At 43.4% G+C, this 12969-nt stretch overlaps 1 protein-coding gene across 3 annotated transcripts in view; it reads right to left on the bottom strand.

The window, feature by feature from the left end:
* Window positions 1–2313: 2313 nt before the first annotated feature.
* The window catches only part of TPX2 (TPX2 microtubule nucleation factor), a 57188-nt gene continuing 46532 nt past the window's right edge, over window positions 2314–12969 (bottom strand). Inside the window, exons 15-17 of one of the 3 annotated variants that reach the window (XM_062203997.1) lie at window positions 12131–12242; window positions 10168–10355; window positions 2314–7006 (exon numbers count right to left, since the gene is read on the bottom strand). In XM_062203997.1, coding sequence (XP_062059981.1) covers window positions 6896–7006; window positions 10168–10355; window positions 12131–12242 — 411 coding nt within the window. In that variant the 3' untranslated portion in view covers window positions 2314–6895. The remainder of the gene's footprint in view (window positions 7007–10167; window positions 10356–12130; window positions 12243–12969) is intronic. The other 2 variants (XM_062203999.1, XM_062203998.1) reach the window with 2 other exon arrangements.

Raw genomic sequence — 12969 nt, 5'->3', positions numbered from 1 at the left:
ACCCTCCAATGGCCGCTGCGGCCGGTGCACTGTGGCCAGTGCACCGCGGTGATCCGAAGCCAGGAGCCGGGAGCCTCTCCTGGTCTCCCATGCAGGTGCAGGGCCCAAGCACTTGGGCCATCCTCCACTGCACTCCCGGGCCACAGCAGAGAGCTGGATTGGAAGAGGGGCAACCGGGACAGAATCCAGCGCCCCGACCAGGACTAGAACCCGGTGTGCCGGCGGCGCAGGTGGAGGATTAGCCTATTGAGCCGCGACACTGGCCTAAAATAAATCTAAAAAATAAAAACCCAACAATGGAATAGTAAACTACCGTTAAAAATTGTATTTTAAAAGTATGTAGTAATACAGCAAAAATATGTATTACTACTATACTAAGTTAAAAAAGCAGAGTACATGGACACCAGTTGAGTCCTGGTTGCTCCACTTCTGATCCAGCCCCCTGCTAATGCACCTGGGAAAAGCAGTGGAAGATAGCTCAAGTCCTTGGGCCCCTGCACCCACATGGGAGGCCCGGATGAAGCTCTTGGCTCCTGGCTTTGGTCGGGCCCAGCCTTAGCTGTTACAGTCATTTGGGGAGTGAACCAGCCGATGGAAAATTCTCTCTGCTTCCCCCTCTCCCTTTCTCTCTCTGTAGCTCTGCCTTTCAAATAAATCTTACAAAAAGAAGGGAAAAAAAGCAGAGTACAAAAAACATATACACAGAAATGCCTTACAAGGTATAAAAAAATACAAGTTTCAAAAAAGAAAAAACAGATCCTCCGTGTGACTCTACACGTGTGCATGGCCACAGCAGGGTGTGTCAGTGCAGGACGGAGACCTTTCACCTCTCCAGACCACCAAGCAAACTGAACAATGCAGCCCCAAACTGCCTGTCACAGTACAAGTCAGAACTACTGAGTCCTATCATGACCCACTGAAGGCTCCTTTTCCCACCCTTGCTCCTAAAAGAATACCGTCCGTGCCAAAACAAGCTGGGCAAGAGCATTTGGCCACAATTCTCAGCACCCACACGACAGTAATGTTCTGAGAAACTAGTCCACTAACCACCCAGAGGGCTCTGCAGTCCTCCCCTATGCCTGATAAAACTGTGCTTCTGTTTTTTTTAAAATAGAGAAGGGCAATTGATAAGAGAAGGGGAAGCTTAGTGTGGTGATATCCATTCTTTCCTGATAAATCCAGCACAGGTTGAACATGCCTGATCTAAATACCCAAAATGCAAAATACTCCAAACTCAGAAATTTCTAAGTACCAACATGACACCATAAGAAAACTCCATACCATGAAACTGTGTCAAACAAAAAACTTTAAAAATATATGTTAAGCGTGTAAAATGATTTGAAGCAAATGAATTTCACATTTAGACTTGTATCCCTTTCCCAAACATGCAAATATCCCAAAATCCAAAATCTCTTTTTGTCCCAAGCATTTCAGATGAATACTCAATCTGTATTTCCTTAAAGCTTCCAACTACGGTCTCTCTGAGTGAAACCTCAGCACTTGTGAAGCTCTTTTAGGAAGATGATACCTTTAGCACATAAGAGCCATGGTTTGGCCTGAGCCCAGCCTCTCATTCTCTTACAAGAAAGAGAATAGCAAATATTCTCTTACAAGAAGAGAATAGCAAAACTCAAACATTTCCAGCATCAGCAACCTTTACTATAGAGTTAGAAAATAAACCGGGTATGTGCAAGAAGGCAAAAGAATTGAGGAAAAAAGTTATGTTTTTGTTCCCAAGATTCTTTTTTGTAGCAACTACACTGGCTTTAGCTGGATAACAAATTGTCCTGGAATTCTTGGCATTGAAGCAAACATGTCAGCTCCCTGGTTACGCCTTCGTCACTGCTCAAAGTACCACACACTTTAACCTTCCTGCTCTTTCCATAGGCCTGAGGTTGTCCCATATCCAGGAAACTTTATATGTTGTCTAAAATGAGCATCCCAGCAGGCTGCAAGGCTGATGGCAGCTCAGGATTCAGAATGTTGACCAATTCCTACCTGGATCCACACCACCAAGCTGTAACTCAGCCTGTCTGTGCAGAAATAGGAGCCCAGCCACGTGTCTAACAGCTTTTTTAACTGCTACTCTCAGCAATGAACTTCCAAAGCAGACATGATTCAGTGAGACAGCCTTTTCCAAGGGAAATGAAAAGGAATCATTGTCAAGATTTATCTACTGGGATACACAGGTTCAACCAGATGCTCAAGCCCATAAGTCCCCAAGGCTCAACTAATAAGCCAGGAGGGGCTAAAGGCCTAATGCTGCTGGCCTACCTTCAAGTCCTTGGGACCTCAGCTCACTAGCCCAGGACATCATGCAGAGGTCTGCCTCCGTATCACCAAATATTTCAGCCAAAGAAACCCAGATATGCCCAAGGTAGCACCTGAATCACATCAAATACATAACACACTGAAAAAAGTAAGGTACAGGGAATACAGTGTAATGCTATTTGTATAAAAAACAAGTGGTGAACAAGATACAGAAATCATCTGTGCAAAGGAACACAAGATACTGAGAGCACTATCTCCAGGGAGAGGAACTACACAGTTAGAAGAAAACAATTTTTGCCTTTAATGTCTTTCAGTGAATGCATAACTAAAGAACAAAGTTCATAAAAAGTACAGAATACCACAATTTCACTATCTAAAAAAAGGTTGAAATGCTTTGTAAATACATGGGCACATAACAAACATTCTCGAAGAACACACTAGTGAACAAGTTACTTCTGGGGAATAGGAATATAGGAAAGAGATTTTAATTTTTTGTTTTATAGTTTTTACTTTTTTTTTTTTTGACAGGCAGAGTTAGTGAGAGACAGAGAAAAAGGTCTTCCTTCTGTTGGTTCACTCCCCAAATGGCTGCTATGGCCAATGCGCTGCACCAATCCGAAGCCAGGAGCCAGGTGCTTCCTCCTGGTTTCCCATGCAGGTGCAGGGCCCAAGCACTTGGGCCATCCTCCACTGCCTTCCCGGGCCACAGCAGAGAACTGGACTGGAAGAGGAGCAACTGGGAAAGAATCCAGTGCCCCAATCCTGGACTAGAACTTGGGGTGCCAGTGCCACAGGCGGAGGATAAGCCAAGTGAGCCACGGCACCTATTTTTACTTTTTAAAATATTTATTTGAAAGGCAGAGCTACACAGAGAAAGGGAGAGAGGGAGGGAGGATCTTCCATCTGCTGGTTCTCTCCAAATGGCTGCAACAGCTAAGGATGGGCCCTACCTAAGAGCCCAGGAGCCAGGAGCTTCATCAGGTCTCCCATGTGGGTGCAGGGACCCAGGCACTTGGGCCATCTTCCGCTCTTTCCCAGGTGCCTTAGAAGAGAGCTGGATCAGAAGTGGAGGAGCCGGGACTCAAACTGTGCCTATATTGGATGCCAGCGCTACAGACAGCAACTTAACCCACAACACAACAGTCCCAGCCCCAGAGTTGTATTGTTTCTAAAAGGCAATGCTTCTTTTGCAAATTTTACTTTAAAAAAAAACCAAGGCTTTAAACTGCATGAAACCTCATTGCCAGCAAGAATCCCTAAACTCCCAAAGCACTGTATCTCACATTACTGAATCACATCTCAGCTATTTAAAAAAAATAAAAATAAAAAAAAATAAAAAATTTATTATTATTTGAGAGCCAGAGTTACAGAGAGAGAGAGGGAGAGACACAGAGAGAGGTCTCATATCTGCTGGTTCACTCCCCAAATGGCTGCAACTGGCCAGATCCAGAGCCAGGAGCTTCTTTCTGATCTCCCATGCGGGTGCCAGGGTCCAAGAAATTGGGCCATCTTCTACTGCTTTCCCAAACCATAGAAGAGAGCTAGATTAGAAGAGGAGCAGCTGGGATGGGAACTGGTGCCCATATGGGATCCTGGCACTGCAGACTCGGGTGGCTTTGCTCATTATGCCACAGTGCTGGCCCCTCACATCCCATCTTGTGTTACAATGATCAACTGCAGTCTATCTATCACTTTAATTTAGAAACAAAACTCTAAAGAAAACCAAAAAGGGAGAAAATAGCATCCAAAAATTATGCAAGTATAAAACAATTGATGCAAAAGTGAACAGTAGTGAGGTCAGTGCTGTGGTGTAGTGGGTAAATCCACAGCCTGCAGTGCCAGCATCCACCAGCTTTGCCACTTCCCATCCAGGTCTCTGCTGTGGCCTGAGAAGGCAGTGGAAGATGGCCCAAGTCCTTGGGCCCCTGCACCCATGTGTGAGATCCGGAAGGGGCTTCTGGATCCTGGCTTCAGATTGGCCAGCTCCAGTGTTGCGGCCATTTGGAAGGTGAACCAGTGGATGGAAGACGACTCTCTCTCTCTCTCTCACTCTGCATAACTCTGCCTTTCAAATAAATAAATCCTTTAAAAAAAAGTGAATACTATTTCAAGTATATTAATTAGCATCAGAATATTAGCAATAGAAAACCATGACCAAGAGCCTGGTGTTGTGGTGTAGAGATAAACAGGGGAAAAAACAATGCATTGATCTGAGAATCCACAAGAAAAATAAGAACCAGGATTGAATAGGATGTCCATAATATAAGGGATAGAGAGGGCTGATACCTTGGCAACCTCTAGAATTCCACTTTCTTTCACTCTCTACCCACATTCAATCCATTAGCAAATCTTGCCAGTTACCCCATAAAAGTCATTCAGAATCCAACTGCCTCTCATCACCCCACTGCCACCCCCCTACCCCATGCCACTATTAGCTTTCACTGGGACAAGAGAGTTTTTTCACCTTCCCAATTAAAATGTGCAAGCTGCTCTTCCCCACCCTATTCTATTCACTGCTTGGCAGTTGGAGCAACATTTCCCACCTGACACAATAGTTATTTGCTTATTGTGTATCTCCCCTACTAAAACCTAAGCTCGATGAAGGCAAATCTTCCTTTATTTCTCATTGCTGTATTGTCAGGGATAGAACAGTGCCAAGACATAGCTCCAAATAAGAACCTGTTAAATGAACTAAAAAGTTAGGAAACTATATACCACAGGCATTTAGGAAATGAACACAGGAACTGTACTTTACATCAGTTGTGGGCCATTAAGAGGCCCAGGGGTCTGCAAATTGTACCGTGAGACACAGTATCTTACTCTGTCACCTACTGCTCCATCTACAATGGCTTCTACGTAATAGGAGATCTATAAACGCTCACTGGATGCATAAAAAATGAATTTAAAATAGGCTTGATGTCATACAGTACCTTTGACTAGCCTGGGCTTCATATGGATGCTTTGTTAGCCCCCGACACAGGTGTAAATCACAGGTAAGAACAGATATTCAAAAACAATAAAGTCTAAAAGAAAATATATCATTTAATATGAACCTAACCCAATATTGTGCTATCCACAAGAAACAGAGAGATGACTATGATAATTCTTATCTTTAAGCAAATTAAATATCTGCATCTCTATTAGTTTATAAAAAGTACAAGTAACTCAGATATGCTGAAACTGCTCTACAAGGGATAGGCACAAGAAACACCTGGGAAGCACAAAGAAGGAAGTCACCGTCCTTACCTGAGGAGGTCAGATGTTTAAGGAACAATTTCTAAGAGATTTTACTTGAGCTGAGTCTTACAGGGAAGAATTTACCAGATGAGATAAAGGTCATTTTGGGAAGAAACAGTCTATACAAAGGTGTAACAGAACACTGGGTAGTTACTGGGAGGGAGTTAACAAAATATGGAAGAATATTCTAATATAGGAAAAAAAAAATACAACTTTTTTTTTAAAGGACTGAGCCTGTGCTTTCAAGTTTCTGGAGTGGCTGGCATTGTGGTACAGCGAGTTATGCTATGGCCTGCAGGGCTGGCATCCCATGCTGGTGCCACTTTGAGTCAGGACTACTCCACTTTTCATCCAGCTCTCTGCTAATGCACTAGGGAAAATAGCAGACGATGGCCCAAGTGCTTGGGCCCCTGCACCCACATAGGAGACCTGGAAGAAGCTCCTGGCTTGCGGTTTTAGCCTGGCCCAGCTCTGGCCATTGTGGCCATTTGGGAAGTGAATCAGTGGATGGGAGATCTGTCTCTTCCTCTCTCTGTCACTCTGCCTTTCAAATAAATACATCTTAAAAAACAAAAAAAGATTCTGGACTCACCTCTCAAACTACCCATTTCTCCAGTGAGACATGTCCTCCAAAGAGGCTTGACAGATTTGAAAAGCATCAAATAACAAAATGAGAGAGAAGACGAAAAGTATTTATTACATGCCAGGTTTTAAAATACACTCTGCACTGTTCTCTGTTAATTCTCAGCACTGACAAGGGAAGAAGATGCCTTAAAACCAGCTCTGCCCAAAGCTTGCCAAATGGTTGCTGTGAGGTTCCCAGGAGTTCACGCCATCTTCTTCCTCAGTGATGCAGTTAATGAGGTTTTCACCCTTATAGCATAGGGCTTCTTAACTACAAACTCATTTGTGCAGAGAAGAGGAAAGAATCTGAAATAGCAATTGCTCCTCATTGAAACCAGGACTTAAACCCTATCTCAGGATTTAACTATCTTTATTTTCTGATTTAAAAATAATAATAATAATATATATATAAGAAAGGCAGAGGGGGTAATGGGAATAAAGACTGCACTGTGCTATCACAGAGACTTGAAATTCTAGTCAGAGTTAAGACACATATTAAAGGTCAACTGATGATATAAAACAAATAACTACATGGAGTCTAATCAAGGCATATATGAATTGAGTCTCATTATAAGCCTCAAAAAGAAAACAACTCTCAACAAAACTTGAGCCCATAGTTGTCAAGTACATTCTGTCTGACACGAGTAGCTGAAAAGACTGGAGAAATCTGTTCTCTCCACTCCCAGCGACAGGAAGAAGGCTCCTGGTTTGACGTTAAAAGCAGCTCCAGCTGCCAGGCAGTATCTGCAGGTCACAGCTGAGTTTAGCAGTGGAATCGAGTGGAGAACTTGGGAGATACAGGCACAGTCAGAGGCTGGTCACTTGACTTTACTTCCACACCCTGATACTTGCGTATTGGATTTGCTTTGTGTACCTGCAGAGTAAGGAAAATAAAGTTACCACGGAATAGAATATTAGCAAACAATGCTTATAGTTGCTTTTATTTCTTTCTGAGAAAATGGCTGCATAGACTTACAGATCCCAGTCACTAACTTAAAGAAAGGGGGAGTGGGTAAGACAACACAGTATAATGGAAAAGTACACAGGGTTTTGGAGCCCAAGTAAGTTTCTGTTTATTCAGGGTTTTGCTAGGTTCCTCAGCTTTCACTGAAGGTGTTGTGGCAACATGGGTTAAGCCACTGGTTTAAGTCTTGGCTGCTCCACTTCCAATCCAGCTCCCTGATAATGTGCCTGGGAAAGCAGCAGAAGACTGCCCAAGTCCTTGGGACTCTACAACCACATGGGATATCTGGAATAAGCTCCTGGCTCCTGTCTTCTGCCTGGACCAGCCTAGCCATTGCAGCCATGTGGGAAGTGGACCAGAGGATGGAAGATCTATCTTTCCCTCTATTACTCTGCCTTTCAAATAAATAAATCTTAAAAACAAAACAAAAAAAACCATCTCTGGGCTGGCGCCGCGGCTCAATAGGCTAATCCTCCACCTGTGGCGCTGGCACACCGGGTTCTAGTCCCGGTTGGGGTGCCGGATTCTATCCCGGTTGCCCCCTCTTCCAGTCCAGCTCTCTGCTGTGGCCCGGGAGTGCAGTGGAGGATGGCCCAAGTCCTTGGGCCCTGCACCCGCATGGGAGACCAGGATAAGCACTTGGCTCCTGCCTTTGGATCAGCGTGGTGCGCCGGATGCAGCACGCCGGCCACGGCGGCCATTGGAGGGTGAACCAACGGCAAAAGGAAGATCTTTCTCTCTCTCTCTCTGTCCACTCTGCCTGTCCAAAAAAAAAAAAAAAAAAATCTCTGGTGTCAAAGAGTATAAAGGGGCTCTACTCGATTGTAGCAGAATTTTACAAGTTAAGAATTTGTTACAGTACAATCTTAAACTTGACTACTGGGGTCAGTGCTGTGGCGTAACAGATAAAGCTGCCACCTGCAGTGCTGGCATCCCATATGGGCGCCAGTTCGAGTCCTGGCTGCTCCACTTCAGATTCAGCTCTCTGCTATGGCCCGGGAAAGCAGCAGAAGATGGCCCAAGTTCCTGGGCCCCTGCATCCATGTGGGAGACCCGGAAGAAGTTCTTGGCTCCTGGCTTTAGATCGGCCCAACTCCACTCATTGCAGCCATTTGGGGAGTGAACCAGCGAATGGAAGATTTCTCTCTCTCTAGGCCTCTCCTTCTCTCTCTGTGTAACTCTGACTTTTAAATAAATAAATCAATCTTTAACAAAACAACAACAAAAAACTTGACTATTATTATTCACCAACAGCATGAACTTAAAAAAAACAAAACAACAAGAACCAGCAAGAAGTTTGGTGGAGAAGGCTTAGTACCATCCATCCTTTTGGGTACTCTAATAATCAACCCTGAATCGAGCCAGATTAGAACAGACACTGCATTTAATGAATTGTGTTATAGAATGTTTCAATGGGCCTATCCTGGTAGTTTGGCTTTTGCAAAGAGGCTAGCCTCTTGAATAAGTTGTCCTTAGAGCCTTCCAGTAGGCTGAGTCACCTGTGCCAAAAGAGGTTTCAGTTGCAAGCCCACTGTTTAGACAAAAATCTCAACAACTTATGTGTTTCTGTATTTAATGCTATAATTCCCATGTTCTTCTCTGTTTTCTTGCCTAATTGTAAAGCACATTGGCGCTTAAGCCCAAAAGAAATAATGAATAAATAAGTAAAGCAAACAAACAGAAAGAATCATAGGAAATGTATCACTGTGCATGGTTACAAGACATGATATCCTAATGTAAAAATGACCATTGGTGGAGAACAACGCTGTGGTATAGTGGGTTAAGCCTCTGCCTGCAGTGCTGGCATCCCTTATGGGCACCACTTCATGTCCCAGCTGCTTCTCTTCCGATCCAGCTCTCTGCTATGGCTTAGGAAGGCATCAGAAGACGGCCCAAGTTCTTGGGCCCCTGCACCTACGTGGGAGACTTGGAAGAATCTCCTGGCTTTGAATTGGCTCGGCTCCAGCCACTGCAGTCATCAGGGAAGTAAACCAGTGAATGGAAGACCTTACTCTCTGTCTTTCCTTCTCTCTCTCTCTGTAACTCTACCTCTCAAATAATATCTTTTAAAAAAATGACCATTGGAAGAAAGTCTGTCTAAACTCATTATCAAAAACACATACATATATATATATATATACATATATATATGTACATATATACCTATTTTAAAGATTTATTTATTTACTTGAAAGACAGAGTTACAGAGAGGTAGAGTCTGAGAGGTCTTCCATCCGCTGGTTCACTCCCCAGATGGCATCAATGGCTGGAGCTTCCTTTGGGCGTCCCACGTGGGTGCAGGGGCCCAAGGACTTGGGCCATCCTCCACTGCTTTCCCAGGCCATAGCAGAGAGCTGGACTGGAAGAGGAGCAGCTGGGACTAGAACTGGGTCTCCCATATGGGATGCCGGTGCCTCAGGCCAGGGCTTTAACCCACTGAGCCACAGTGCTAGCCCCAAACATACATACATACATATTTGAAATTTTATTTATTTACTTGAAAGGCAGAGTTATAGAGAGGCAGGGGCAGAGAGAGAGGTCTTCTATCCGCTGGTTGACTCCCCAAATGGCTGCAGTGGCCAGAGCTGGGCTGATCCAAAGCCAGGATTCAGGAACTTCTTCCTGGTCTCCCATGTGGGTGCAGGGGCCCAAGGACTGCTTTCCCAGGCCATAGCAGAGAGCTGGATCAGAGGAGGAGCAGCGGGGACATGAACTGGTGCCCATAATGGATGCCAGCACTACAGCTACACCACAGCGCTGGCCCCAAGGACAAATATATTTTTTTGAACTACTGGCTTTACATCTTATAAACATTGTAAGTTTCGGAAGTGGCAGGTTAATTACTAAAAAGGGCCAAAATTACAGTTCATAGTTGGATCACAATGTATATACATACACACCCCTAACCTCGTTCTTGTCTAAACTTCATCAGCACCCTCAGTTTATGTGATGTCCCTTTCACTTGTTTTAGGTGTAGGTTTGTGGGCCACCTTAGATCCTGCCTGGAACAAGGTCAGATGCAAATAAAACAGAGGCACCCTGGGTTAGTTAGTACTCATGCTGCCAGTTACCAGTTCTTTCCGGAGCCTAGCTAGTTCTTCCTTCTTCTGCTCTTCTTCCTGTTGCCTGGCCTCCTCCAACTGCTGGACTTTCTGGGCTTCCACTTCAGCCATTCTCTTCTCCAGCTCTTGCCGCTCCTTGGCTCTCTTCTCAGTGGCCAGCTGAAAAGGTTCCTGAACTAGAGAACCAGAAAGGCCCTCTGAGTACAGAAACAGAAACAATATTGGTGCACAATTACTGCATAAACCTAGTTCCCCCTGGATTGAGCAAATGGAACAGATATGCCTGGCAACAGAAAAACTGAGTTCTACCTGTTAGAATGTATTTTTGAACGTATTTATCATTCAAAAACAGTATTTGGATGGGCTATGATTATTTCACTAAAAATAGTTAAGTTTTATATAGAAGGTTTTGCACATAATGTGCATTGGTGAATATTTTCCAAATTATTTTCATCATGACACCTTCTTCCCTAAACAGATATTATCTATACAAATAAACACATATAGTTTTATTATCATGTTAGTTAGGTTTTATTATAAAAGTGTTATCAAATCTGCATTTGTTAAAATTTTTATAGGGGCCTGGCCGGTGCCATAGCTTACCAGGCTAATCCTCCGCCTTGCGGCACCGGCACACCGGGTTCTAGTCCCGGTTGGGGCACCGGATTCTATCCTGATTGCCCCTCTTCCAGGCTAGCTCTCTGCTATGGCCCGGGAAGGCAGTGGAGGATGGCCCAAGTCCTTGGACCCTGCACCCGCATGGGAGACCAGGAGAAGCACCTGGCTCCTGCCTTCGGATCAGCGAGATGCGCCGGCCACAGCGGCCCATTGGAGGGTGAACCAACAGCAAAAAGGAAGACCTTTCTCTCTGTCTCTCTCACTGTCCACTCTGCCTGTCAAAAAAAAAAAAAAAAAAAAAAAAAAAAGAATCCTAATTACTTGGCTAAATACCTGCCTCCAAAATTGTTTTATTTATCTACAGATGGCAATAATTAGTTTATATGAATTGAAAAATTTACACTTTGCTACATTAAAATAATAAAAATTATGTATGAGCAGTGAATTTGTTTCTAATTTTGCATAATTCTCTAATACTGCAATCCCCAGATTCAGATAGTAATAGTAGGGAGGTTAGGAAAAAGTAGTGATTTGTGTTTATTTGAATCACCATCAGAATTATACATATGCTGCAAATTTTTTTAAAAGAGATTGCATTATATGGCAAAAATGTGAATATTTGTATTTCCTGTTTTCTTTATATTTTGCATTTTAATAAGTTGAACCATTGGAAATTTATAACAGATTAATTTTTGACAGGAAGTTTAAATGTGTTGTCATTGTCTCCATTTTGTTCAGAGCTTATTATTAGGGAAATAGTAAGTGATTATGTCTTTTTAAAAAAAAATAAGAAAGGCTAATCACTGGAAGAAAGATTAAATCTTAGACAAATCTTAGAATTTTGGAGTTGGAAGGGCCTCTGGAAACCATCTAGTGTAACTGAGAGAAAATCAAGATCTATAGAAGTGAAGTAGCTTGCTCAAAACTACATGGTGATTTTGAGACAGATGTAGAAGATGCAAAGCAATCTCAATTTTCTAACACACTGTGCAGTGCTTAAGGAACCAAATGTTTTGTATCTAAGGCTTGCTTCCAGATAAACTCCAGAAAGACACCTGGGTCATCTTCTCTCATATATTTGCTAGTCTATGGGTGGGAAAGCCTATTACTGTTGATAAAATACCACCTGCTTCTGCTAATGCCTCTGTTACGTTAATCTGGCTCCAATACACAGTACAACTCAACAAAGCTGCTGTGTTCAACAAAGGGTACAGAGGAAGAAAAGTTACCATCCTCTAAAGTCAAATGCTTCAGGTTGCCAAAGTATTGTACTCACACAATTGGAATCCCAGTATCCACCCCCTAGGAAGTTGACAACTCTGCCCCAAACCCCCAAGAGCACATGTAGTACTACCAGCAACTGATTTTTTCTCTTTCTTGGGAACAAAGGGCTCCTGTGAGATGACAGTGTTTGGACGAGCCTTGAAGCAAGCTGCTTCCTTCTGTTGTTTCAGTTCTTCCTCCAACTATGGGAAAGAAAATCTGTCAGATAAGCAACTATACAACTTTCCAGGACTACCACCTTAATAATTTAAGTTCTAATAATCTCGAACTGCTTCAGCAATAAAATCAGTAGATATTAGTTAAGTTCCCATGTACAAACTGCATAATGAATAAATCAGTCTGATAATAATTGAACTCACTGAGAACTAGTACCTTTAAGATTTTTTTTAATTTATTTTTTTTTACAGGACTGGCATTTTGGCATAGCAAGTTAAGCCACTGCTTAAGATGCCAGCATCCCATATGGGTGCTGGTCTGTGTTCTGGCTACTTGACTTCCTATCCAGCTCCCTGCTAATGTGCCTGGGAAAACAACAGAATATGGCCCCAAGTACTTGGGCCCCACAGTCACATGGGAGACCCACATGACCCAGCTCGTGGCTTCAGCCTGGCCCAGGCCCGGCCGTTGAGGCCATTTGGGAAGTAAATCAATGGATGAAAAATCTCTCTGTCTCTCCTTCTCTCTCTGTAACTCTTTCAAATAAATAAATAAATAAATCTTTAAGTTTATTGTTTACTTATTTGAGAGGCAAAGACAGAAAGGCAGACAGATCTTCCATCTGTTATTTCACTCCCCAAATACCTGAAACAACAGGGCTGGGCCAGGTCAAAATCAGGGAGGAACTCAATCGAGGTCTCCTATTTGGATACCAGGGACCCAAGTACTGCTGCCTCTCGGGATGTGCACCAG

This window comes from Lepus europaeus, chromosome 10 (genome assembly GCF_033115175.1).
Source record: "Lepus europaeus isolate LE1 chromosome 10, mLepTim1.pri, whole genome shotgun sequence".
In the NCBI taxonomy this organism is placed as follows: Eukaryota; Metazoa; Chordata; class Mammalia; order Lagomorpha; family Leporidae; genus Lepus; species Lepus europaeus.
The sequence above is the reverse complement of the archived record's forward strand: the minus strand, read 5'-3'. Positions and strand labels throughout refer to the sequence as shown.